General features: G+C 40.6%; 1 protein-coding gene across 6 annotated transcripts in view; it reads right to left on the bottom strand.

Annotated features, from left to right (window-relative positions):
- FAM107B (family with sequence similarity 107 member B) overlaps positions 1–27,672 on the bottom strand; it is a 59,314-nt gene that overhangs the window by 4,481 nt on the left and 27,161 nt on the right. For 4 of the 6 annotated variants that reach the window (XM_053977942.1, XM_053977936.1, XM_053977938.1 and 1 more), the window contains 2 exons: positions 4,824–5,007; positions 684–837 (listed from right to left, as the gene is read on the bottom strand). In XM_053977942.1, the coding sequence (XP_053833917.1) occupies positions 684–837; positions 4,824–4,951 (282 nt within the window). In that variant the 5' untranslated portion in view covers positions 4,952–5,007. Of the gene's footprint in view, positions 1–683; positions 838–4,823; positions 5,008–16,047; positions 16,379–26,928; positions 26,977–27,672 lie in introns of those variants that run through there. The other 2 variants (XM_053977937.1, XM_053977940.1) reach the window with 2 other exon arrangements.

The raw sequence follows: 27,672 nt of genomic DNA, 5'->3' as shown, positions 1-27,672 counted from the left end.
GTTTTAAAGCGTTTATTTATAGCATTAATTTATTTTAAAATAAATGCATTGCTTGATGCACAGTGACTTCTCTGATGAGCTGTTTCACTGTAGAGATATTTCCTCTCAGGCACACAAAGTGCTTCCAGAGGCACAGAGACATTTGGCCGGCCCTGTGCCTGGTAAAAAGCTTCACCATGAGGAACTCCAACTCCACATCATCTCCATGCACAGAGTCTGAGGACTTTTTCTTTCACTTGAAAACACCAATGGGCTCATACATTTTAAGACAATAAAAGACCTTGTAGAAGTTACCTAGTTTCTTACATAACCCAGGACAATCAATTGGTTTTAATTCATTAAATGCGATTTTGATGTACTACAGCCTAACAGCCATTCTTAGTTTATCATAGTTAGACTACAAAAATTGACTAAATCACCACAGTTTCAATGGTTAAATAGCATCAGCTCCACATACATTCCTGCTGGCTGGTGCAGGCTTCATTTGACCAAAGGCAGACCCTATAAGCAGTTCCTATAACAGGTAATTAAAGAGCGCGATTTGACTTACCCTAAGAGATACCTGAATTTAACTAAGGGAAATATGCCAAAAAATTGGCTGCTGCTTCTTTTCTGTCTAAAAGGGAGCCTCAGGTGAGTAGCTCAGATGCAGATATGTAAATGTCTGTTATTCCTCATCTCACCTGCTCCAGTTTCTGCTGCCGTTTCAGTAGCTCTATTTCCAGGTCTGACTTCTTCTTTTGTGCTTCCTCTTCTTTTTGTTGTTTAATAACTTGATCTCGTTTCCTTTTCTCCATCACCTTCTGTAGCTCTGGTTTGTTCTGAGGTGCAAGACCCCTTCAATTTACATGGGGGGGAAGAAGAAAGAGATCCATTTCAATTAGCAGGAATTCACACAGAATTGCAGGCAGCTTTACTAAAATCATTTACATTTACATTGGAATATAAATAAATAATTAAAATAAAAAAAACATGCAGACATTTGCCTGATTTCTAACCAATATCCTAAGCTAAAATTTAAGCCTTTAAGATATTTCCCTTTAATGTGCATGCAAGTATTTCTCCTGTATACTTCATTAACATTCATCTTTAGTCTTCACTGTATTCTCTTGATTCCAGAAGAATGGACTGAAAAAAACATCACAGATGAAGGCACTATCAGAGCTAGGAACAAATTTTGGATGAGAAGAATTTGCTTGGTGCTTGATAACTCAGAAGGACTGTGTTCAGACAGCGCTGTGCAGGCTATTCTGCCCATAGAAGTCTGACTGGGCAAAACTAAACTGTGGTCTGTCACACTGCTCCTGGCAATCATGGATTCTCTCTTTTCCTTGAAAATGTGACAGATTTACCCATGCCTGGCTTTGAAGCTACTCCCAGTGAGAGCTCTCAGGCTACACGAAACATCACAAAGAGCCTAAGACAACACAAATCCAGAATAAAAAAGTTGCCATCACCTTGGAGACCAGACAAAGCCTGGAGGATTCTCCCTCTGAGAAGCCTTTAGGTGCTACATGAATGGAATGTTTCGAGCCTGTTCAGCACAAATTGCTTTCCAAGCCAGCTACTCCGGAATGAGAAAGCTCACTCCTTGGGAAGATGCATGACATTATTTATACAGGTACACACATGGATACTCACTCCTACTTATTTTTATGACTTCAGCATTTTCTCTTATCTCTGTGACGCTATGATGATTTCAAAATTTGGTATAAGATTCAAAGCTCTCCCTGTTATTCAGGTATTAGTGTCATTTATGGTAGAGCAGGGAGATCTAAAATTTGTCTTTGTTATTGTTGTCTTTCCTGTGAAGATGATTATGTGAAAGCATCCAGGGTTAAGTTTAACATCAACCATTTTTTATTTCAACTTCAAGAAATTCAATAATCTGAATAAGCTTTCAGAAAGCATATTTTTACCCTTCCTACTTGCTATACATTTGTGGTTGCCCAATTATTCATTAATATGCATATCTGACAGCATGTCCAATAAAACATTAAAATGCCATTTTATGGTGGCATCTAGGAATGACTCCATATATTATGCAACACTCTATCCCTGTAGATTCCCTGACAGCAAAATCAAATATTTAGCAACACCAAATGCTGTTCCCTATTTCTCATAATAGATCTCATGGCCTGAGTGCAACAGAAGCTACAAGACTGTGTTCATATTTTATGTTTCATGCTATTTTAATTACATTTCAGCACATAAAACTGAAGTCAGGCAGGAAAAGCTGGAGTCATTTTTTATTACTACTACTACTACTACTACTGGATTGGTGAGAGCAGAGTCAGCAGAAGCTGCCACATTGGCAATCAGCAGTCAAAACAGCCACAAACCAGAGAGCAGCCAATAGGTAACGTTACTGTTGCTGCTTTTCTCACTGAGGTTGCACTACAGCAAAGCAGATGCACAGACTGGTTGAGATGTGCTGTAACAAAGGCAACCTGCAGAAGTTACAAGTAAATACAGCCCCTCAGTCCAATCAGGTGGGGGTGGCAGATCTGTAAAAGAACTATAAAGTCAATCCTGTTTCCACTGTTATGTAAAAAGGAAAAGCAACAAAGTGGTGGATACTGGATTAACTGGGGTCTTGTATCACCTCCTGGTGACTGTTCTGGTTAAATCACAAATCCTAAGGCTTTGATATAGAGGAAGCAAAATGTGTTACAACACAAGTGAGAGCTGATAGGGTTAAAATCTCTGTGAGGGATAGCACCAATATTCTGCAGAGCTGAGGTTGACTCCTAATAAGTAAAAACAATTTAAGTGACTAGTCCCTTGAGGTAGCACCACCTGAATCCTTTTTCTTTTTTTCCTTTCTCCCCAGAACAACTACTCTTTCTGCAAGTATACCAGTTCTTGGCCTGACAGACACTCCTCACAGTGGGCATGGAGAATGACTGGACCAGTACTAACATCTTCCAACATCCATTTCTGGCTGTTCAGAGCTGATGAGCCCAAAAAGTGAAGCTGCTGATGTCTACACTGAATCTTCACAAGGAAATAAGCAGGATGTTAAGCAGACTTCTATAAGAGCACTGAAAGTTCTCCATACATTTGACAGTTTGCTGTAACAAAGCAGAACAGAGCCTAATATCTGCATTACTGAAAAGCCTCCTATGAGAGCTACTACAGTGACACAAAGCACAGAAGACTAACCCTTCTCTAAAAGACACCCATTTTTCTGCTGGTGAAAATCCTCAAAGTATTTATTTCTGCACCAATAAATAAGAATCTAAAATTACCAGCTGGAGCTAATCAAAATTACAATAAGAGAAGAGAGGGTATTGAGGCCTGCACAACTTTTCTGTGTAATAGGATATTTTCCTAGAAGAAAAGAAAACTCCATACTATTTAAAAGTGCTTTATGCTTTCACAAACTTAAAAGAAAAAAATAGTCTTAATTTATTGCAGCCTCCACATCCTCTAGATTAAGATCATCAGGAAACTTCAACTATTTTTCTTTCAATTACTATAAACTTCTTGGTGCCAGGAACTGACTTTGATGTTTAATCCCATTAACGAAAAATAGGACAAACACCTATTTAGGCCAGTTTCTTCCAATTCAGTTGGCATTCTGTAAAATAGCTCTCCTTCTTCATCACTAAAGAAATGCTATATTGTGTATGCAATTCATTTAGAATTAAGTCTCTAAGCCCAGCATTTTTAAGGATTTTGCTACTACATATAAAAAGACCCCTTCTCCCCTCCAAATACTACAATGCCAAAGGATTAAAAAAAAAAAAAAAAGCGAGAGAGAAAAACTGCCATAATGTGACTCTTCCTGCCAAATACACAAATCCACTTGTGCTGGAGTAGCCAAATTAATGGCTTTTTACTCTTCTTTATCAAGGTCCTAGGTCTCAAAAAGTCAGATTGGCTGCTACCACCAGCTTTCTGCTCAAATGCACTCTGAAATACCTTTATTCCACTTCTATTTTATAGATCCACACACCTTGCCTTTGAAAAGTCCATTTTGGGTGTCTTCAATGCAACAAATCAACAATTGATATCACAACTGGTTTCTGTTAGTTTAAACAAAGGAGCATCAACAGGCTTTCTGCTTTTTCCTCCACCAGGTGGTCTGGTGGCTATTTTCTTAATCTGTTTTCTAAATGACTTCTCTGTTGCTGAAGACATTCATTAACAGAACTTTATCTATTTCTGGGCCAGGTGCTTGTGTCTCTGAAGTTGATGAAATTAAGACATGGTTGTTTACATCTCTAAAAGCAATACATAGAGCAACAGCTGTGCATCCCATCCCAGAGAGGAGCATTTGCAGAACATACAAAGAAACACTTGTGCAGCAGCAGAGCAGGCCCCAGACTATCACATTGCATCGTGAGACAGATCAAATAAGTAGAGAACAGTTGTATGTGAAATAAACGACATGATTTCTCTGATTAAAAAGTGGCCTCAACCTCAGTGCACTGGGAATGGTGAAAGCCAATTTTATCATCCCACTGTTGATAGCAAAATTTTGTCAAATTTTGATAACATTAGGAGTACAAGACAAATTACAGTGGCCAAGTAATTAATATGAAATGCAATAGAGGAGAACTGAACTGCTTCCTCTCAAAACTGACCATCTGAGTATTTACAAAAACAAAATGAGAAGCCTTCTAAGGCAAGCTTTTGCACTGAAACTCAAACAGTAATAAATGCCATGGTTAAGAATCAGAGTCTTTCAATTCACAAGATCTGAATCAACAAACAGCGCCTGCTGGGTTTTGGGGACAACGTCATTTTGATGAAACTAAAACTCCAGCTGTGTGTTTGGGGTGGGAGGGTGGCACAAGTGATTTTTAGACTCTTACCTTTTCTGATTCATAAGCAGCTCCCTATGGAGATCTTGATGATTCCGGGATGACTTCACAGGATTAATTAATTTCTGAGGTCTAATTAATTCAGGATTGTCATCATCTATGTAGTCTGGTTCAGCCATAATCTTTCGTGGAATGGGAAATGGATCTTTGGGTTCAGTGTCCTTGTTCACAGTATCTGTAAAATGGGAAAAACTGTAGTGAATCTACACTGAAAGGCCTTTTAAAGATGTCCTAAACCACAAAGGCAGCATATTACATTGGCAACAGTCATGCTTTTGCTGGATTAGTTTTGTCTGTAGAAAGTAAAGGCTCTCAGAGAAAACATCAGTAGCATTTTTTAAATAGGCAGCAATTTTATAACAATGGCATCTCCAACAGCCTTCATCCAATGACTTGGACACAAGAGTTTCCCCCTTTTTGAGAAGAACTTGACAAATAATTTAGTTTAAGTGTGTGAAGACACTTATTGATTTTAATAAGCCTATTCAGATTAAACATTTTTGGATCAGTAGTACTGAGACCTTAAAGATATTTTAAATACTGAGTATATTAAATACTGTGAATGTGTGTCAAAAGCAAAGTCTCATTTTGTGCTGTCAGTGTCATGTCAACTGTGGGGAAAACACCTCTGCGCATAAGCAAGCCTTTTACTGTATCAAGCAAAAACTTCCATGTGGAAATGGCCAGATCTGCAATTTTGTGATGGGGGACTGATTTCTGAGTGGCAAAGCTGAAGAGAAAAAAGCTAGGTAAAGTTCTTCTTTAAAGGCTGTATTCTACCCAGTGAAAATCCACAGTAATCCACTGACCTGAAGACAATGAATTCATGATTTATTTAATTTGGAAAAGTAGCACTCTTCCTATCCCGCTATAGAAAAGTTATCTACTCATCGAATCAAAACATTTAAATCAACAGCTGACAAGTAAACCATGGTTTTCAAATAATTCATATGTGACCATTCAGACCCCTTTCCATTAAAAAGCACCATTCGCAAGACGACCAGCATCCAAAACAAAGCATGTTCAGGGAAATTCTGTCTCTCTTCACTTTTGTGAAAATCTGCATGCAGAATTTGCAATTGTCAGTTTGATGAAATGTTGGGCCCTCAAACAGACCCCAAAAATAATCTCACAGCATGTGGGTTTAGAGACATGAATCAATGGGACATGAAAGAAAAGGCGAGAGGCTTCCATTCTCCTGACTGGCAGAACAGCTGAATGCTGCACACTGTACTCATGGGACTAAGGGACAAACCAGAGAATCACTGGGATTTGCTGTGCTGTTTCCAGTAAAAGCTGAGTATGTGCTTTAATTCAGATCCCATTGTTACCAGCCCTTCCCACCCTGGCTCACCCCATGGGCTACAAAACCTATGTTCAGCCGCAGTTTAATCCCTGAACTATTTCCTTTCAGTAGGAATCTCATACTGTTGCTCAGGTCTGACCAAATCCACTTGATACAACAGAAAGATTTTCACTTAATACTTCAGTAGATTAAAACTGAACAGTACCATCATCACCCAGCTGCAGTTGCTTGCAGGTGAGGAAGCAAAACACCATGGAAGTTTTCAGCAGATGCAAGAAGGGTATTCTGGATTTGAATTTGTCCAGTGGACCTGGCAAAGATCTTTCAGCTTGTTTTTTAAACTGGATGATGTGAACTGTGTTTTAGTGGTGCTACATCTCACACACCAAATTTCTGTGGAGCAACTTCAATGAGAAACAGCTCACCAGTGTGAACTGCTCTCAGGGTGGCTCCTTCATGAGTTCTTCAAGGCAAGTTCATATAAAGAATTTTTGAATTCTGTGGGGGTGTCAGGTTTCACAGGGACCTCTGCAACTACTATAAAAATTGTCCACAGTACAAAACTATGGAAATGTATTGTACATGGCAGAAACCTCTTAGTGACACTGATCATGCAATAAGAAAACTTCTCCTGTCACCCCTTCAGAGTCCTCCTTGCTTCAATCAAGCAACCAGCTATCACCACACATGCCAAATATACAGGATCACAGGAAAACAGGTCAGAAGAAGCTTGGAAGAATTCTAATTCAACCTCCTCCTGAGAGCAGGAACAGCTATGAGAAAAGAGCAGCTTGCTCAGGACATTTCCCAGTAAGACCCTGAAGATCCTCAAGGCTGCACAGCCTCTGTGGATGGCCCCTCTCACCTTTCTTCAGTGGTTCTTCCTCACACCTACATGAACCTCTTGTTTCAACTCCAGCCTGCTGTCTCTCATGCTCCAGCCGTGCACTCTGGTGAAGAGCCTGGGTCAATCTCCTTGGAAAGCACCTCCCAGGCACAGGGGGATGCTGTTTGGTCCTGCCAAACCTCTGCTCTGGGCTGAGCCAGCCCAGGTCCTTCAGCCTCCACCACAGCCCATCTTGGGGGCCCTTGGCAAAACTCACATCTCAGATCCCTTACTGCTCCATAGCATGCAATACAAAAACCAAAAACAACCCCTCAACACACACCACACAGCACCACGCTGTTAATGAAACATTTGTAGAGGTATGTTCTCTTTAGTACAGACAATGAATAAACCAGCTGCAGTTCTCTTCTTACATAAGAACATAACATTTCATTTTACCTCAGTGTTCACATCAGGCTTATCACAACTAAAATAACTCAAATATTACATATCCAACCTCCACCCAAAATAAACCTTCTCTGTAAATATTTGGTTTGCTTTACTCTTCTATCAGTTCTGTTGCACTGATGGACCTGTGAATCTTCTAGAAGCCATTTATCATCAAAAACTCTCTTTTAAAGTAAATCCAAAAATAACCTGCTGCTTCTTCAAGATAATTCTTGTTCGCTTAGGTGGAGATGAAAAACGCAGAATTACTCTACAACTGCCATAAACAATGTACAATTTTCTTGACACAAGCCCCTGAAAAACAATTTGATTCTATCATTTCTCAAAGTGTGGTGCTGTAATTTGCAGCACATCGATTTTGTTTGAGCAAGCCCTTAAAGTGAAGGTTATTTATTCTTCTTTCTTCTGCCCCATCACTATTTTTAAAACATGTATTCAACTCAGAGGTCAGGAATCGTGGTTTCCTACTGTAACATGAACTCTACTAGCAGCAAACATGAATGAATAAAAACTCTCCTGGGAAGAGTCTTTCCATGTGTGATTAAGCTGCAAATGACTTCAACTAGGATTTCCAAACAGAGCCAGTGACGCAGGGCGCCCAGTTCTCACTCAGTGAATTCTCTCACACCTCTGGCAAACCTCAGCCTGGCTGGTGCCCACCAACAAAGTCCTGCACAGTCACTGTGTAATATTATATGCAAACAATACAATTAAGATAAGGTGATCTCTATCCACACCCTGTAAAAGCTAACATTTACAAAGCACAGGCAAGTTTCACATAAAAAGGAAACTGAGGCACAAAGGATTCACCACACCAAGAGCAGACAGGAACAGAGCAGTTTATCCCCAGAGTTTCATTCTGAGGTTCAGGCTCATACCAATAAACCAGTCAAGCTCGATGACAGAATCCCTTAAAAGTCCTTAAACAAGTTTAATCAATGTTCAAGCAATAACAATTAAAACATTATTAATTCCATGAGTCTCTAGTGCTCATCACCACAAAAGTCACAGCCCATAAAGCTGCTTTCAGATCATCGCTAGGTGCTACAGTGGGACATTAATAATCCAAATAATCACTTAGCAGGAATATGCTGCCTGAAGAGCATCCGAGAGGCTCCTTTTAACCATCTGCTGTTACATGATCGACTGAGAATGCACAATCCATGGCTGTGTTTCCTTGCTACCTCGCTCCAAATAAAGGAGATTTGGATTCAGGGGATGTTTTAGCTGAGCTTGGCTCAAGTTTAATACACCCACTAATTTGGCAGGTGCTTTCCCAGTGCATTTGCTGAATTCGCTGTTACTGCACAAGTAGCACAAAAGCATTTATCTACCTTAATTTGTCGTGCTTGAGTAACTAACACAGTCTTTGTCCACCACTTCTTTGGTATATGTGGATTTTGATCCACAAAGAGAAAGAATAAACTGGGGATCCTGCATGGAAGAGAAATTTTAACTCCTCAAACAACTGCAAAGCAATTTCAACACCCCACTAGACAAAGAAAATGCCTCTTCACAAAAACTACTTCAAGTATCCTCCCAGACAGAAGTTTAATGTTTCTAGACAAAAAGATGCTCTTGGAGTAATCAAGAAGTATCTCAGCCTTGAAGAGCCAAGACCAAGCAGTCACATACTTGCAACTCTCATTTAATTTCCTTGGAGCACAAGTAAGTTCACAGAAAACAGAAAAGACCCTTCAAAAACTGGTCCTGCTGAAGAGATACAACCAAACCAGAGCATGCCAGAAGCATGAGTCACATTTGGGGGAACATGTCCAGCAGATACCTTTGCTTCCAATATTATTAACTTTTTATTCTATCTACAGAGGGTTTTTTCCACCAAGTCCCTTAATGGTAGTAACACTGGAAACATGTGTACAAAGAGAACTACAGACAGATAGCAGTGTTTTTAATAGATATCTTAACAATGCCAGGTTAAGGATTCAGCAGCTTCCAGTTTTTGCTACAACAGGGCTCCCATGGCTTCCACAGGAGAAAGAAATTCACAAAAAAAAAAACCCAAAAAAACCAAAAACAAAACAAAAAACCCCACAAAACCAAACAAAAAAAAAAAAAATAAAAAACACCACAAAACCAAAAAAAATCAAACAAAAAAAAAAAACCCAAAACCCCCCAAAACACCACAACACTCTCATGTTTATATGGCATTCAGGAATTGCATTTATTTTCTATCTGATATTCTTCATACCAGAAATCACCCTCTACATATGGAATCTGAATATAAAAATTCCTGTGAGACACCATATATTTATATTATTACACATCTATTTGGCATTTTCACCCTTCAAATGATTCCCACAATTATTTCCAGCTGTGAAAGCAGAGGTAGAGTTGAGGTCCCTTAAAAAGGAGATAAATAAATGCCTAAAAATACCAATGGACATGAAAATAATAGACTATATTAGATCCAAAAGTTACATTAAGACTAAATTCACGTGATTTCCTTTCTACCTTAATAAATTCCTGAACTAATATCTTCCACAGGAGCACTAGCTGAAACACTGAATACCTCCTGAAGATTTTATTCTCGAAAAAGCTTTAACATCTGTTCTGAGCTGTACTGTAAAGCATCAAACACTTTGTTTTAAGACTTACATTTTTAGCTTTTTAAACTACCGCACAGATTTGCAGTTTGCTACAAGTAACCTAAAGGCATTCTTTGGGGAGAAAAAAAAAATCTTGTTTTACTCTCCCCCTTCCTATTTCATGAAGAATTGAAATAAAAATTCTTCAGCATGTCTCTGCTCAGATGTTACATGACCAAGCACCACCTCACATCAGCCAGCTTGGGTAGAAAGCAAAAGAGCTGCTTAAATGCAGAGTGTGCTTTGCAGGCAGCACCTCAGCACTGTTTGCACATGAAAGCTCACACCGATATCGTCTTTATCTCTATGCTCTCAATGCAGTAAGAGGCACTCGACTAGAGAGATTTACTTGATTAATCCTTGATTATAGATGTCATTAATAACTTCCCACAGTTCATCCTTTAATTCAAAGGAAGAGTTCCTGAAAACAGAATACAAAATACTCTTCCCAGCCAAGATGCTCAAGCCCCAGACAACAACAAAGGAATTTGACTCTTACTCATACTGTCTTTTGTGGTTGAAAGGGAGGATGGAGTTTGGGCCATGGCAAAACACAACTACATTGCCTGAGGAGGGAGAGGGGAGGTGGCTGCAATTCCTCCCAGCCCCTCATTCTTTGTTCAATAAAGCTGCCACTTCCCAGTGACAACAGCTTTGCTTCTAGATCTGAAGAGTAGTGTCTTCACCTGCCTCAAAATCAAACACATTCAGGGCAGCATGTACCTGGGATTGCCCACTGAGTACTATCTTGCTACCAGGTTACTTACTACATTACTGTTCTTCAAAATTAACATCATGGACCTTTCAAACCCTTTAGCAGGCATCTGGCTTTTGTTTATGGCTCCACACATGAAAGAGAAGAGCATCTTAGAAACTACTACTCATTTCAGGAAGGCCAATCTCGCTTTTTGTTGTGCACTTCAAAATCTCACATCCCATCCCAAGGCTGACAAAGTTCTGTCCATCCCATGCCAGGACAGTTTAACTCACAGCACTCCCCTGACACTGGGTATCATGGCTTCATTAGTTCCACAGCTGCCACAAGACTGGCAGACCACATAGAATTCTTTTAGGAACTAGGGCTCACTTGATTAGGGCAGCCCAAAGCAATGTCAGTAATGTCAAGGACATGGAAAGAAGCAGAGCTTGCTGGCTCCTGAAGCTGTTCCTGTTGTCACTTTTGACGATATTAAAATGACCTAACCCATTCAAAACCTGAAGGAAATCCAGTTAACACTCATTTTCTTCCCTTAAGTACTGCTGAGAGTAACATCAACAAAGCACAGATAAAACAGCCACTAAATGAGAAACCAGAAGAAAGAGGGCCATTTTAAAGATGTTTGCATTGGCACTGACACCTAAAGGAAGGCAGAGTGCAAGATCTGGGGCAGTATTATGATTCTCTCAAATGCAAAGAACTGCTCATGGCTACCATTCAATTTAAACAGCACCAGGCAATCTCTGTTCCAGGGCTTTGAAGTTCAGTCAAGTCTTGGGTGTGGAGGGAACAGTCTTGACCCCCAGAGAGGCAAAGGACTGGAGAGCAATGCTGGTGAGGACAAACCAGTTTCTTCCTCTTGGTCTATAGTTTGCTTGGGAAAGAGATGCAAGAAGATGCAAACAGCCTTAAGAACAGCCTCACATCTTCGACTAAAAACCTCAATGAGAAGAATTTTTATTAATCCTAAAGAAATTTTCCTCGGGCTGTAAGATCTGCAAGGAAGCTCTCTGCCATTGGCTTTGAAACCAGCTGAAAGGATCAGCTCTAAATAGTTGGTTGCATTTCTTTCTTGTCTTGTTTGGTTAAAATACTGAAGAGGTGTCAATGCAGCTGTGTAATGAGAGGCAGAAGACAGAAAGAAAGAAACTGCCTCTCCCCTCCTGCTGCAAGAAGAGGTCTGCACACAAGGTGCTTTAAGAATACTGAGAGAGGAAAAGATGGAGACCTTCCAAAAGGTCTCCTTTTTGTCAGACACAGGCAGTGGAAAAGACAGACGCAGGATGAAGAGCTGCACACTGAACAGCATTCATCTTCCCTAAATCCCGGTCTGTCGTCCACCCACTGTAACACCATGGCTCCAGTCTGGGATGCAGAGCAGATAAGACACACTGTGCATCTTACATCACTTGTCTTTCCTAAATTCCCTGCATATTTCTTAAGGACTTTATATTCCCCATACTCATTTTGCTCAGGATCCTGTGATTATCTAAATCCCAAGACAGGGCTAGGGTGTGGAAAGCCATTCTGATGACAAGAAGCCCCAGTGTTTTGGATACCTCTCATCCAAAAGACCCTAAGTGACAATAGTGCTTTTGCCCTGCAGAACAATACCATGTTGTGCACACCCTGCTGCCCTCTCATCTATGTCAGTCCTTTGAAAGGAATAAATCATGGCAAAGGCACACAACTGAATATACACATAAATTCCACCAAACACTACACATGTAATTGTAACAGTGCAGTAACATGATTTTCAGGAGATGATAATTGAAATTATGCCTCTTAGGAAAGGCACTCAGCAGCAGAGTTTGCAACTAGATTAATCCCCAAAGGTAACAAGCAATTTATTTATACATGGGTCAGCAGTGATTCATATACAATTCTGGAATGTAACATTTTTTCAAGAGATTTTAAAAGCAGAAAAGCAAATAAGATCAGTTTATACTCCCTGCAGCTACAGTGCACATTCAGAGTTGCAGACCCATCAGTGTGGGCCACTAAATTAAAAATCAGGGCAAGTTTGTTTGAATCAAATTTTCCTACATTGAAACATAGGATGCTGTATGAAAACTGAGCCTTGATTTAAAATCAGAAGTCCAAAGAGTAAGGGGAGAGTTTCTTCAGGGCTTCACTGAAGCAAATGTTAAGAACTATCAAACAGTGGCACCCAGTGGTAAAGGACTTCCTGCAAATGGGAACATGAGAGAAAAACTTGGGAGGGAGAAGGGGGGAGACTGACCCAAATCCATGTTTATATACAAAAATGCTGAACTGAAAGAGCAAACATACTAAATCCCCCACAATTTTAGCAGGAAGTCTTACTTCTAAGTCATTCTATTTCTGCAAACATCAGCATTAGAGAATAGAGATTCTTCAAATACAAAATGTTTAACATTAAACAGGTATTTCTGGGGGAGAGGGCAAAATCCAGAGCAACCAGCAGCCCCTTATCAGTTGGAAGACTGCAAACATTTCAAACATCTGACTTGAGATACCTAAAAGGAGACTGGTGAACCTCGAATCGTGTTAAAATCTAGTTCACAGGACTTTAGCAAGATTCCTCCAGGGAAGAGAGAAACATGTTGACAGCGATTGTTTTTCCACTTGCTCTGTATTTTCTTCACATGATCTAGAGAGAAAGATTAAAGACTAATGTGTGTCCCAGTGAGGCCGAACAATGTCCAGGACCAAAGGGTGTAGGTCATTCTCCTGGAACAGGAATCCTCTTCTAGATGCCGTGATGATAGTGAGGATGATGATGACGGAGGGTCCTAGCAAATATCCAACCAGGCAGAAGTTTATGTCAGATGCAAGCCAAAAAGGTTAAAATTTCCTTTAATAGATGTGAGAAAATTTGGAGCAAGAGAAGAGGCAGGTTACTTTAGCAACCCTGTAAACAAGACGAACAGCAAACAAACTGCACAGCAAACAAAGTTTTCTTTGTTAAAATGAAATTAGGAAATTAAAAGCAAATGGAAGAGGAACATCTGTAAATGGGAGAATGTGTCTTATACTGAGGCTGTTCTAGCAGCTCTGCTCATTTGATTTTTAAGATGTGAAGATTAATACCAGCCTAATAATCATATAAGCAACAAGTCTGACAATGCTTTGAGAAATTTTGATGACTGGGTATTGAGGCTAGAAAACAAATTCCATAAATAAGGAGCACACTTTTAAAGTGAGGGGAATAAAGCCACCGATTTAGTAAAAGACTTGTGTTCAGTTGCATGGAGAGACCAAATTACAGGATCATAATTATCCCTTCTAGTTCTACAAATTTAAAATCTGTGAGTACAATTAATAAGTGTTTGCAAGGGGGTAAGAAGATTAAAATCTCTGCATTAATCAGGTAGTTATGCATTCAGGAGCTACAGCATCAAAAATGAGACCAAGCAAGCAAAGTATTTCTCATGCTGCCTCAGTTACTCCAGTGCTGTAAATCCCCAAGTCTTGCCAAAGGAGCACAGCAGGGGTGCTGAACCAGATTTTGCTCCGTGCCACGTGCTGCTCCTTAGGGCACAGCAGCATCCTGCCTGGAGTTAGGGCACAGCACGATCTGCTGAGCTGTCACAGCTCCTCTCCCCTCTGGGGCTTTCTGAATGACAACTTAAAAGGAATTCTAACCACCCATAAAAGAAGGCCATTTGCAACAAGTTAAAATACACGGACGTAATGAAAACCACACAGTTCACTGCAGCTTGGCAGCTTCCTAAACAGACTCATAGGTAGTTATGTAAAAGTTAAGTACTTCTTCAGACCGGGCAGATATGTATCAATTATCTGCCAACTCAACAACTCAAGTCCTTTTCATTTTCTAGGAAGAAACCCTTTTCCTAGGAGGAAAAAGAAAAATCAGAACTAGCAAAGATTGCTTTTTTCCCTTTCTCTTTGGTGATAAATGGCTCAGAGCAAGAATACAGCCTGTTTTGATTTCTTAACACAGAGAGATTTCCTAGAAACAGACAAAAGGAAACAAAAAGAAATAATTTCCTTAAACCTATTGCTACTCCAAACTAACACACACTCCCAGCTTAATCACAGGAAAGAAATAAAACCTTCACCTCAAGGAGTTAGTCTTGGCTCAGGCAACTACATCCACATTCCAGCCTGCATTGTGTCCACAAAGAGACACCCTTCCTTGCCCAGACCTGTTTTATCCACTCTCAGCTAGCACAGATAAATTTTAGTATGAGGCTCTGTACTGCAACTCAGTGGAAAAAAAAAACCACTACAAAGGAGGGAAAACAAGACCTGAAGGAAAAAGCAAAAATGAGCACAGCAGTAGAACTGATGACCAATCTTCCAAAAGTGAGGTAGAGTAAGAAATTTTTCAAAAAGGCTGTTCCACACCCTACTCATGACCTTAACCAAGAGCACGATGCTCTAATGGTTTAAAAGGATTGAGTGGGTGTTAGAATGTACGGTAGCCAGCACAAGCCTCCTGGAAGCTACAAGTGGGCTTAGAACAGCCAAGCCCAATACACATGACTATTCAAATACAACAGTGATCAACAGGCGTTCTGCAAACAACACAACATGCCACAGGGCATGGAGAGGAACATCATCTGCTCACTGTCTGATAGGAAGAACAAGAGGTCTGAAACCCAGGAATGTACAGAAAATAAAAATGGAGGAAAATGTTGACACTCAGTCACATCTGTCAAATCTGGTGACTTTTCACTGGTGCTCTTGATGAGCAGATACAATCAGCAGCTTCTCCTGCAAGCTCATAAATCAGGAAGCTGTGGCACCAGGGCAGGGCTGAGTATCAGCCAGAAGGCTGCACATGAAAGGGCAGCGGAGCAGCCTCGCTGCTCAGGCGGAAGGGCGTTGTTCTCTCAAAGAAACAAGCCTCCGTCTGAACGGGACTGATGCGTTATTCACACATCTCAGTTGCCTTTGGCTTCTCAGCCTCCCTAGAATGAAGATCCCAGAATGTCAATACCTAAAACAAAAGCAGTCGCACAAGCTTAGCATGAACACAAGGGAGATTTTAGCATATAATTTGACAGAACAATTTGCTGTGTATGGTGACATGGGACTGTTTCTAGGATGTTTACTGTCAACTTTTTCTTTTTCTTTTCTTTTTAGAAAGACTTGAAAAAATTCAGGAAGGGAGAAACAGACCACCACTCCCTAATCCCTCCAGAAGGGAACTGTTTAACAAATTCCAAGTAGTTAGCAAAGAAGAGTAAGAAACTAGAAGGATGACCCCAATGACTCCACAAAGGGATTGTTTGTTGAGCTTGTGAACTGGTGGCAGGAAAGGAATTTCCTACAATTGTTACCTTTCTGCTTGAGAGACCACCTGGAGGAAAGTCTCAGGCTGTCCTTCCTCAGCAGCACTTGTGAAGAGGGTGAGCTGGAATTTGTAGGACCTGCTCCTCACATCCTTCTCCAGGGCTTTAGAGAGGGCAGCTCACTTGATTTATATCCTACAGAAGTGGAACTGAACTAGACCTAAACTTGAAACGCAAGAACACTGAATTATGTAATTTGAACAAGAAAAAAGCTCTGAGTAGTTTTAAGAGGCATTACAAGGATCTCCATCAAATGGTTAAATCAAACCACCTGCATCCCAAAAAGTCATACACTAGTTTACACTGGTCTCATAAAGGAAAATAAAATGTGCAAGTGGGCTTAGAACACGCTTCCTTCTTCCTGCTCAAAAATAAAGAAAAACCTTAAAGAAGCCAAAAACCAAAGGGTTGCAAAACAAGACTTCAGTAGAGCCAAGAAAGGGGCTGAAAGTCTTTATCATAACATGCCTACAGCTGAGGAACAAAAGCAGTGTGAGGTCACAGCTTGGCTCCTGCTAGTCAAGGTTCACAAAAGCACACAGAGATTCCAGAGAAGTGAGTGCCATTTGTCATTCACAGAGGGCCTGGAAGCCACGTTTATGAAAGAGGCTGCTGCCAGCGCCAAGAGAAGAGGGCTTGAAAAAAAGCCTCCTCACAAGCCTTGGAGCTCTCTTATTATCATTTCACAGGTGACTCAGCTTACTTTACAACAGGCAGGCTGAAAAACTCTCCTCTAGCTGGGTTTTACAGCAGCTTAATTAATAGGATGAATACCTATTGATAGAGGCAATTGCAACCTCCACTGCCAGCTGCACCTCTTCATGCCTGAAGCCAGTCCTACTCTTTGTTCTGCTGCTGAAAACATAACTTGGAGGGCTCTGAGCACCTGCTGGGCCTGCCAGCAAAGAGGGGAAACTTTCAGGCAAGCAAACTTTCTACGCTGGCAATAAACTGCATGTTAAAGCCTCCTTAAAAATGTCACCATGCAGTATCCTCAGCTGGACATCATCTCACTGTCTCAGACATTTGTAGAAGAAAGGAAGAAATGGCAAGAGGTGTTTCTGTCATCCTTTTCCCAATCTCCTTCAATAACTAAATGGACTATTAAAAAATAAAACAACAAAAAAAACACACAGAGAAAAATTGTAATTAAAATTTCAATGAGCCCATGTGGCATCCAAGACTTTTAAAAAAGCACATCCCTGTTTTCCAAGCAGAAGCATTCCAACAAATGGTCACAGGTGAATAATCAGCACTCCAGGTAGAAACATTGTGCCATGTCACATTGCTCAAGCACTGCCTCTCATGCTTCTTATCACTAAATTAATTACTAGTTTTCTCTATGGCTGCCTAACCTACAAAGATGTATGGACTTACTAAAGGAACTTTCTTTATGACTAAAGGTGAAAAATAAATTGATATTTATATAAGCATCTCATGCATTGCTAATTCCTGGGCTTGCACCTAAATGAGGGAAAGGTGATCTGCAAATGTGAGCACTGTTTCTTAAAAAATAAAAGTAGGTAGAAGCCCCTTTACTGTAAAATCTTGATGTGTTACTAGTCCCATAAACCTGACTACACCAGACCAAACTGCCAGAACACTTTCAAACGTTTTAACACAAGTTGCTTAAGTTCCTACAAACACCACAGTTGTCTCATCTTACAACACAATCACTTTCTCAACCTGCTTGCTTACCAAGCAGTGGAGAACTCCAGACTGCAAAGTAGAATATTAACATCTGCTTCTTTTTTTTTAATTAGACAAACATATTTTGCCATGACTCACTGAGGGATTGGATTGTATTTTAAAACTGCGAAAAATTACTGAACGAGGGGAATTCATCAAAATTTGAAGTAGCACTGTTCATTGTAACAGGCTTGGTCACATCAGAGACTCAGTCAGTAGGAAAGCTGCCCCACAATTACAGTGAGGAACTGAGCCATGACAGAAGAGAGAGGCTCTATTCTCAGCTTTACCAAAAACTGGATTTGTGATGCTGAGCAAGTTGCTGAGCCTTAAATTACTCTGGAACAAGCTGTGGTTGTCAGTGCAAGACAACATTTTGGATATCAAATGCAGAGAGAGCAAGACAGGCTTTTTTGGATGAGCAAATCAATAAGAAACATCATCAATTACAACAACACTATGCTTTGTTCTATTATAGGCAGCATTTTGTCAGACATTTTGGAGCCATTTCATGTTAACCACTCTTTTTTTTTTAGGATTGAACAAAGACTTGCTTTAGAATCAAGAGGCAAAATCCAAACAGGTAATTTGCTGAAAGAAGTTTAGAAAATTAAATTGATGATGTTTAAAAGAAAGTACAAAGTTATGGATTAAGAGATACACAGAATAAAATTTAGAAAGATGTTAGAGTTAATAACACAGAGGCTGTGAACTTCTTGGTGCTGCAAAACAAATGCTAGGGATTTAGAAGTCTCATGCCTAAAAGATTGACACTAGTTTCACCCCAAGCCTATTTTTATGAATTTCTTCCTTCCCAAGCTATTACCAAAGTCCCCAGTGATTTTTTTTTGTCTGTGAATTTATCATCTCAATGACAAAAAGAGACACATTAAACACATGCTTTTTTTAAGCTACACTAGTAAATATGTTCTTAGAAATGACTCCAAGACAAAAATCCACACTGAAAAGCTGGAATGAGAGCTGGGAGCCTGAGGGCTTTCCTATCCCACTGGTGAATACAGCACGTTCTTTTTGAGCATGTTCATAGTAAGACAGAGAGCCATTTGTCAAAATCTGTCCTCTTTAAAACAGCATGTATTCCTCAACAGCCTCAGTGCTCAGCAGGGTGTAAATACTGCACCTTCACCACTTCCCCAGTGTGAGTTCAATACATACATTAGTGTTTAAGATTGAAGCAAATGCTTGCTATAATTAAGTCCCATTTCATCTAAGAATGTTAATAGTCATGTGAATGTTAACAAACCAGCCACAACGTTTTCCATATCATCGAGATATGTGATGTTGAACACAAGATTCTGACCTGATACAATGAACCCAGTAGCCTGCCTGCACAGAGGATGTGGTCCCATGGATCCCCACAAAAGATCAGACAAGCTGCACAGAAGCACAACAAAGGCAGCAACAGGATCCACTTCCAGTTTAGAAAGGCGTTCATTTATACAAGCTAGGATATCAGAAGTAATCCAGGAGCCTTCCCCTGCTCAGATTTGTCATTAATACTTCTTGTTTTCGCACCTGCACCTTTCCAGCACTGCTGAGAGCAGCAACACCACAGGTACCAGTGGCAGCACACTGCAACTGGCAAATGAAGATGGTGAATGTGGGTGTCTGCTCATCCAGATGTGCATCTTAAGGATCTTTCCAGCAGACAACACTCTGCTCCAGCCAGTCCCAGTTCCTCATAGAGAGACTCTAGAGAAACTCATGAGCTGCATTAGCAAACAGCCCTGCAAGGAAGCAAAACCCTCAGAAGAGACAGGCACAGTCAGCTGGGATTGCAGCTTCTGTGCAATGTGTTTGTGAAAATCAGCACAGGGATCAGTCTGTACCAGTATCAAGCAAGGTTACTCCAGAGTGGGAACAGCTGTACCAGCAAAAACACAACTGGCTAGTGCAGAGACTCAGATCCCTTGAACCCTACAGAACAACTTATATGAAAAGACTAGAATCCCAGTAACTCTGAAATGACAAAATATCAATCCTATTTGAGTTTCATTAGACCCCATGTTATACATTTATTTTACAAATGGCAATTGGAACAAAAATTAGAGCAACCTCACTGTTCACACTTGAGGGAGTCACTATGCTCCGTAAGTCTACACAGATGACTGAATCATTATCCCCACTTTATACACTCTATCTTCCTGGAAGCCAAAGGCCTTTGGGACTTACAAATAGTAGAACCTTTGCAAATTTTACTGACTGGGCTCAGCTAACGTTATGTCCTTAACAGGGAGACACTGTCAGCTCATCTTTCACACAAAGTTAACATCCTGCTCACATTTTAAGTAACTTTCCCAGATAAAAAGTGATATTTAAAAAGTGATATTAAGTGATTTCTCAGATAAAAAGATGTTGGTTGCCACCCTCATCCCCAAACCTGACCTTGCCAGCACTGCTAACTTGTTTGCTGCAAATTGGGCTGCATGAGATACAGGATTATGTGCCTTTGAGCAGGGTGACTGCCACGCCATGAGAGCCCAGCACATGGCACTATCTCAATATGTAGCTAAGCCATCAACCCCATAGTTTTGGGTGAAACATCCTCTTTTCAAAAGCTATTTCCCTCTTACCAACACACTTAAGTACACATACACCTCAGGGCCTGGTGGAATAAACAGCAAGTCTTTGTGGCTGGGCAGGGGTGCAGGTTTTGATAAGAGTATGTCTACAAATTAATTCTGATCTGCACCCTACTGTGTTCAGTGCTTTCCTATGGCTTCCATTCAACATAAACATTAACAACCATTGAAAACACAGTGCTTCCAGGAAAACAATGTTTAGTTAAATTCACACAGTGATAAAAAATTACAATAAAAACATTAGAAGTTTGAAATCAATGGAAGAATTTTCCCACACAGTAACAGCAGCTTTACTAAAATGCATGCCAGCAAATGTGCCTGTGCACCCTCAGAAGTACTACTCTCACAAGTAGGGAGGTAACAAATTTGTAATTTTATAGCAGAGCCAAGATGGGTAAGGTTGTAAAGGCTACATCACAGACTCTTAATCAGGAAACAAGATCTATGCAGAATTCAAAGATTTTTATCCCATCCAGGTTTTTTTTTCTATTGCTAGAAAGTGCAGATATCCATTTAGTAGAAAACCTCTGAACATGTCTTTTAAACATCCCTTTCCAAAAACCTCCCATGGGACAACTTCATTACTTCAACAAGTGACTCGAGAAGCAGGAGGAGGCAGTATATTAAATGAGTAAGGTAGACACAGGAGGCCAAGGCAACAAGAATTTCATCCAATTTCTCACACCTCATTCTACCCTTCCTTACATCAGATGAATCAGCATTGTTCAGCTGCAACTGCCGGCTCTAAATCTTACCCAAATACCTCCGCTAAAAACTAAAGACATCGACCACTTGTCACGCTCTTGCTTAAGACTTTTTATGCATCCCACTCTAACCCTTATTTATACCATTATGATTATTATCTAATTATAAACAATGGCTTGATTAAAACATACATATTTATAGAAGCATTCATGTCACCTACCTTTAGGCCTTTAACTGCTGCAGCTAAAATGGGAAAGCAAGCTCCTTATAGCATTAGCATGGTTATCCAGAGGGCAAATCAAAGCAGCTATGTTCAGCACTAAAGTCAAATATCATCACTCTCAAGCAGCTTCCAGACACTCTCACCTTCTACCACTGAGGTTATCAGAACTCCAGAGAATCTAGATTCCCAAATGGCTTTTTTAAAGCAATGGGCAAGGTTCCTTCAAAAATCAAACTAGTTAGAAACTGCAGCTCAAATTTCATAAACTACAGCAGTACTGAACAAATCCAACCTGCCACTGCTTTTTACACTATCTCCAGCATACTTCCAGATTCACATACAGTGTGATGTAAACCCAGGGAAAATACTCAGCTTAATCATTTCCTGTATTATTCACCACATTGTGTGCAATACCTTGTGGATTAATTATCCAGATAACAAAATGACTGCAAGTGCCTTTAATGTTGTTGGTCTGAAGTAGTGATCTAAATACTGAGAGCAATGTGCTCCTGTGATCTACAGCATGAGACCTGAAATGAAGAAAAACCCCCAACTACCTGCTACACAAGAGTAATAAAAGACCCTTCCTTCCTGTACAGGAAGGTGAGTAAACCATTAAGCAATTGTGGAAAGTCCCAAAAATTGGGAAAATCAAAGAGAGAAAAGGGCTTTCACACCTAGAAACCAAACCGTTTAAAGGAATGGAGAGAAGGGTCACCAAGAAAGAAATTTTTTATGATGAAGGCAGTGAGACCCTGGCACAGGCTGTCCACAGAAGCTCTGGATGCCCCATCACTGGAAGTGTTCAAAGTCAGATTGGATGGAGTTTTGAGAAACACAATTGAGTGAAAGATGTCCTTACCCACTGCAGGGGAGTTGGACTAGATGAAGCTCAAAGGTCTCTTCCAACTCAAAGCCTTCCATGACTCTCTGAGTGATGACATTTACATGAGGAGGGGATAAACACATTTTTGGGTGCTTGTGCACAGAAGCAGTCCAACAGCAAGAGAGATGCTGCTCCTCTCCTGGAGCCAGGACATCCACACAGATGAAGGAAGCCCTTGAGCAGAATTACTGCTCTCCCCAGCCACAGATATGGCCACATACCACTACCCATAACACAGCTGGAAACATCTCACTTCTGTGTGTCCTGGTTAAGCAAGAGGCACAAATTTCTGTTTGAAAGCAATCTAAACCGCACCACTGGAAATACCCGTAGAAATATTTCTGTTATTTCCAGGCCACCAAACACAAGTAGCACTCACTAGTTTACTACTCTGGTTTCCAATTTAAGAAATGCCTTTAATGGAAGCACTTTCTTGAACGCATACCAAATGCCACTGAACATAATTGTGCCTAAACTGCATCTCCTAGAGAGCTCCACTTTAAAATCAACTCTGAGCATGTTGTAACCTAAAAAGGGAAGAGAGGAGGGAATAAAAAAAAACAAAGAGGAAAAGAGGAAGAAACTTTCTCTGTGGCATTTTTCTTTCTCCGAACACAGAAAGAAACAGGTGTTGATATAAGCAGAAAGGAAGACATCTCACAGATTCAAAACCAAGTGCTATCAGCAAAAATATTAGATTATTGAGGCAGAAAGAGAGAGGAAGTTGCAAAACTGCTTAACATTTCAAGAAGGTCTGAAGCTTTTCACTCGGTGTTGTAGCTGGGGAAAACAGACATATACTTTGAGTATCATACAGAGGGTTTGGACTAGAAGGGAACTCAAAAGATCATCTACTTCCAACACCCCTGCCATGGGCAGGGACACCTTCCACTAGGCTAGGTTGCTCAAAACCCTGTTTAGCCTGACTTTGAACACTTCCAGGGATGGCAAGAGACACCACTTCTCTAGGCAACGTATTCCAGCAATTCACCACCCTCCACAGTAAAGAATTTCTTCCTAATACCTCATCTAAACCTGCCCTACTTCAGTCTAAAGCCATTCCACCTTGTCCAGTGTCCCTCTCCAGCTCTCTTGTAGCCAGTTCAGGTACTGAAAGGGGCCCTAAAGTGTCCCCAGAGCCTTCCCTTCTCCAGGCTCAATAACCCCAACTCTCTAAGCTGTCTCCAGAGCAGAGGTGCTCCAGCCCCCTGAGCATCTTTGGGCCTCTGGGTTCACTCCAACAGGTTCCTGTTCTTGTTACCTTGTGGGCCCCAGAACAGGGGTACAGTTGGAATAGCAACTCAGTAACAACAGTCAAATAAATGAAATGCTACATCTGTTGTTACAATTAAATTAACAAAGCACTGATAGAACCATGCATGTTTTCCCCTTGTGTACCATGCCTGGGTAAAGATGTTCTGTAGCTGTACATATTTCCTATGTTATAAATTAAATAGAAGCCAAATTTACCCTTCCTGCAATGCTATTAAAAATCAAGGGCAATTACTCCAGGGATAAATCTGGCCCAGTAATGTTTTTACAACAAAAATGAGTTTCAGAATAAATTCTACTAAAATAAATCTGTGTGGAAATACTTGAAACATTTTCATTTGTGTTCCCAGAGCACTTGTTTAAAAATAAATTGGAACAGAGAGTTCCCAGTATTCAATAGATGGAAAATGTCAAGACAGTGTTTCAGAATACTCTGTTTTCAGGTGGTCAACCTGATATTCTTACTGTCTGGTTCTGTGGGGGGTAGTTTTGTCGTGGTTGATGTTTCAATTTTTTTGTTTGTTTTCTGTGTGGGGGTGTATTGTTTTTTGGGGGGTGGGGAGGGACTGTGGGTTTTTTTTGTTTGGTTTTGGGGTTTAGTTTGGGGTTTTTTTAATACCTAAGTATTTGTAGTCTTTAATAAAGGCCACCTTATATATGCAACTCAGATTGTGTACCATGAATTAAGGAGCTCAGAAATTAGGTGTACGTAGAAAATCAAACCCATGAATTCAAGATTTCAAATTTTTACATTGAGATTACACAATCAGACAAAATACAACTACAAACAGCATCAGGTTAGACTCAGCTGGCATGAGTTGGAGCCAATCTACTAAAATCAATTTATCTTCCTCAGCTTATCTGACTCCTCAGGGAATGTGGGCAATATTAATACTGCAGCTCTCCACAAAGTCACACATGCAGAAGTGCTGGCGAGAGCAATGGCCTGGGGAACCTCACACGATGCTGCAGCCCCTCACGGATGCACCTGTAACGCTGCTCCCACGAAACACTGCAGCAACTACACTGATGGAGACAGCCATAAAACACACACAAGTTGCTGAAAGCAATTTATCTACAGCAATTTGCACAGCCAGTAATCACCATAATCACATTTTTGTTGAAACATGGAACACTGGGCTGGAAGGAACTTCAAGAGGCCCCTCATCCCTTCCCTGCCCCAGGGTGAGCTGTAGCACACCTACATACCCCTGAAGTCTTCTGCCAAAGATGTTTTTGATCCAAAATTTTTCATTTGTGATCTTAATTCAAAACAAAATGTGACTTAAACCCAGTTGTTCATCTGATTTTAAGCCCCAGGCATTGACATTTAATGCTAATTAACATACAGAACATCTGGCTGGTTAACATCCGATGTGAGCAGAGCTGAGCCTTCACCAACATGGGGGCAGCAGAAGATATAAACAGGTAGATTAACAATTTCTTTAAAGCAGGAGTCAAACATAGCAGAAATTTAAAAATCTGTTCAACAGATTTTTTTAAATCTCCATTGCAGGAGATATTTTTAGCATATCTGGAGGAGACCACAGAGTTCATGAGAAAACCTGCAATGCTCTCACTGAGGCCATCATCTCCACGACAGGCACTGAGAGAAGGTATTCCTACTGCCATACAGAAGAGGCCACTCTGTTCCCAGAAAGGTCTTCTCTCCTGCCTTGCACTGACCAAGTCTGGTTTTAACCTCCCCAGCTTTTACAAGCTTGTCATAAAATCCCCTTGCAGTGGCAGAGGGGCATGTACCCCTGTTTTCCCACAGAAAGTCACAGGCTCAGGAGAGAGTCCCGTGGAGCAGAGAACTCATGGTTCCTCTGTCTTCTAAACCTCACGGGCCACAAATTCAGAGATAAAGAGTCTGTGGAGGGAAGGGGAGGCAGGCAGGGAAAGCCATTCAATAAGCCATTTTGCAAAAATAGTGCTTGGATGGCTCTCAGGAGCACAGAAGAATTCAGGACTAACAGCTACCGATGACACTTCAATGGTAAGGTAAGGGGAGAAGGGTCTGAACATCAGATCCAAGTCTTAAAGTTTTAAATTATTAAAGCAAGGCCTCAATTCTTGTAACAAGGCACTGCAGCTTATTTAAAGAAAATAACACACTAATAAGAACACTTATTTCCTTCCTCATCTTCCAGGCATAGAATCACCAGGATCTGTTTGGAAGTGTTTCCACTGCTTCTGCCAGTCCTGAAAACAATCATGTGCTCATGTTGAGAGGCAACCCAGTTTTCTCATTGTGATTCTAAACCAGAATATATATTGCTTCTATTTTTTCCCCTATATATTTTTTTCATGCAATTACTTAAACAACTCCCCAGTCCCCTGGGACTCAGTTTATGGCAATAATTGAGTGAGCTTTTTTCTTCTCAGATGTTCTGTTTTTCAGGGCAAGATTCCTTTTTGTGTGTATGATCCTTTTTTAATTATGCCAAAGCCAAGGCAAAAGTGTAATAAAAAATGCAGTGACTATGTTTGCTTATTTTTATACTCTGACATTTTCATTTCATGTCATTAATGAGTCTAATCAATCTCTCTTGCATTACACACATATCACATTCCTAACTAGTAGCAATTAGAAATATATAGCCATTTGCTTTCTCCCAGAACTGTAGAAAATTCATGCCACTTGTCACAAAAAGGGTTCAGACTACAAAGGGCAACACACAAAATACAAAGTATTTTAATTTGACACCATTCTTCATGCAGTTCTCAAATCAAAAGCAACAGTGTTAAATTCTATTATTAGTCTCCTGCTCGGATCACCACTTTGAATAAAGGCATTAATGACATGGAGACATGCAAAGCATTTTCTTAGAAACCAGAGAATCACTAAATTAAACAATTTGGATGTTAGCATTAAAAATCCCCAGTAAATTGCGTATTCACCAAGAAAAGGCAAAAGTATTGAACAAGAAGCATCTGTAGTGGCTTTTTCACTTTCTGTACAAGTGACAAGCAGGGTATCTCCCTTGACTCATAACAGACATTGTACCCACTGTGGTCAGGAGCTGCACTGGCAGATTTCCATCCCAGAGCACAGATTCTCACAGCTGCCCATGCACAGGACTTTCTCACTCTCCCCCAACATGCTTCTCCTTGTTTTTGGAAAGGCGACAAGCACAGTTGTCCCAGTTAAACCGAAGGTGTCCTTCATGCCCTCCCAAAGACCCAACCAGTCCCATTTTGGCAGCTGCTATAAAAACAACTGCTCCCCATGTACAAGGAGAATCCAGTTGCTGCAACAGCCAGCTCTGACCCAGCTGATGGAAAGGAGAAATGGCAATGCGTCCTTATATTGATTACAGAAGTCTGCCTTTAATTCCATTTGAGAGCTCATCCCTATCTATTTGGTTTATTTGGTGCATCAGCCACTTATTCCTTAAAAAGTTCAAATGCATGAAAAAGGATGTAGAAGCTGGAGTAACACTGATCTCTTCAATATCTGTATAACTAGAAGCGGCTGTAGCACTTACAGAGTCAGAAGTCATGCCCCTGTACCATTCCCATTGTTGCCATTTGCTGTGACATACAGACTGTGACAACAGCAAAATGGACACAGAGCACTGAAGACTCTGTGATTCAGTCTCAGCTCTCAACCACCTCCACAGATGTCACAACCATTTCATAAAAACATCTGCCTGTTCTACTTCTGTGTTAATAGGGAGAGAAACAAGCTGAGTCTCGCAGAAGTGCAGAGCTCAGACAACAATAAAACAGGTCACTGATCAGAGAAACTCTCCAGGTGTATTCAGTGTGAAAGACAGCATGAATGTTGTTCCCTCTCGAGGTAACCAGACAGACAGACAGTGATGCATCCTGCAGAACTGGCTCACAAAAAGCAAGTGACGCCATGTGGGATCCAGGACTTTTGCATACAAAGCCATTTAAACTGAATGCCATAGAGCACAAGCAGGAGTGGGTGTACAAGAACTCCATAACTGTTAGCTGCCACATTACCTGAATTTTGGGTAAAATGCCCATGGCCAGCCGTCCCTGAGATTTCCAAGGCTGAGTTAGGAAAGTCTAACAGCTCACCAGCTGCTACTAAAACCTATGCTCCATGAGAGGTTAAGAAAATACCAGGTGATTTCTTCTTATTAGGTCCCAATTTACCATTGAAGAAAGCAACAAGGATCCAAGGAGTCTCCTTTATTCCAAAGATCCCTTAAGGCCCAGTCTGTCCAAGAGGGATGGAGAGCTTTCAGTAGCGTACAATT

The sequence above is a fragment of the Vidua macroura genome, chromosome 5 (genome assembly GCF_024509145.1).
Source record: "Vidua macroura isolate BioBank_ID:100142 chromosome 5, ASM2450914v1, whole genome shotgun sequence".
In the NCBI taxonomy this organism is placed as follows: domain Eukaryota; kingdom Metazoa; phylum Chordata; class Aves; order Passeriformes; family Viduidae; genus Vidua; species Vidua macroura.
Note: the sequence above shows the minus strand (reverse complement) of the source record. Positions and strands in the feature narration are given on the sequence as shown.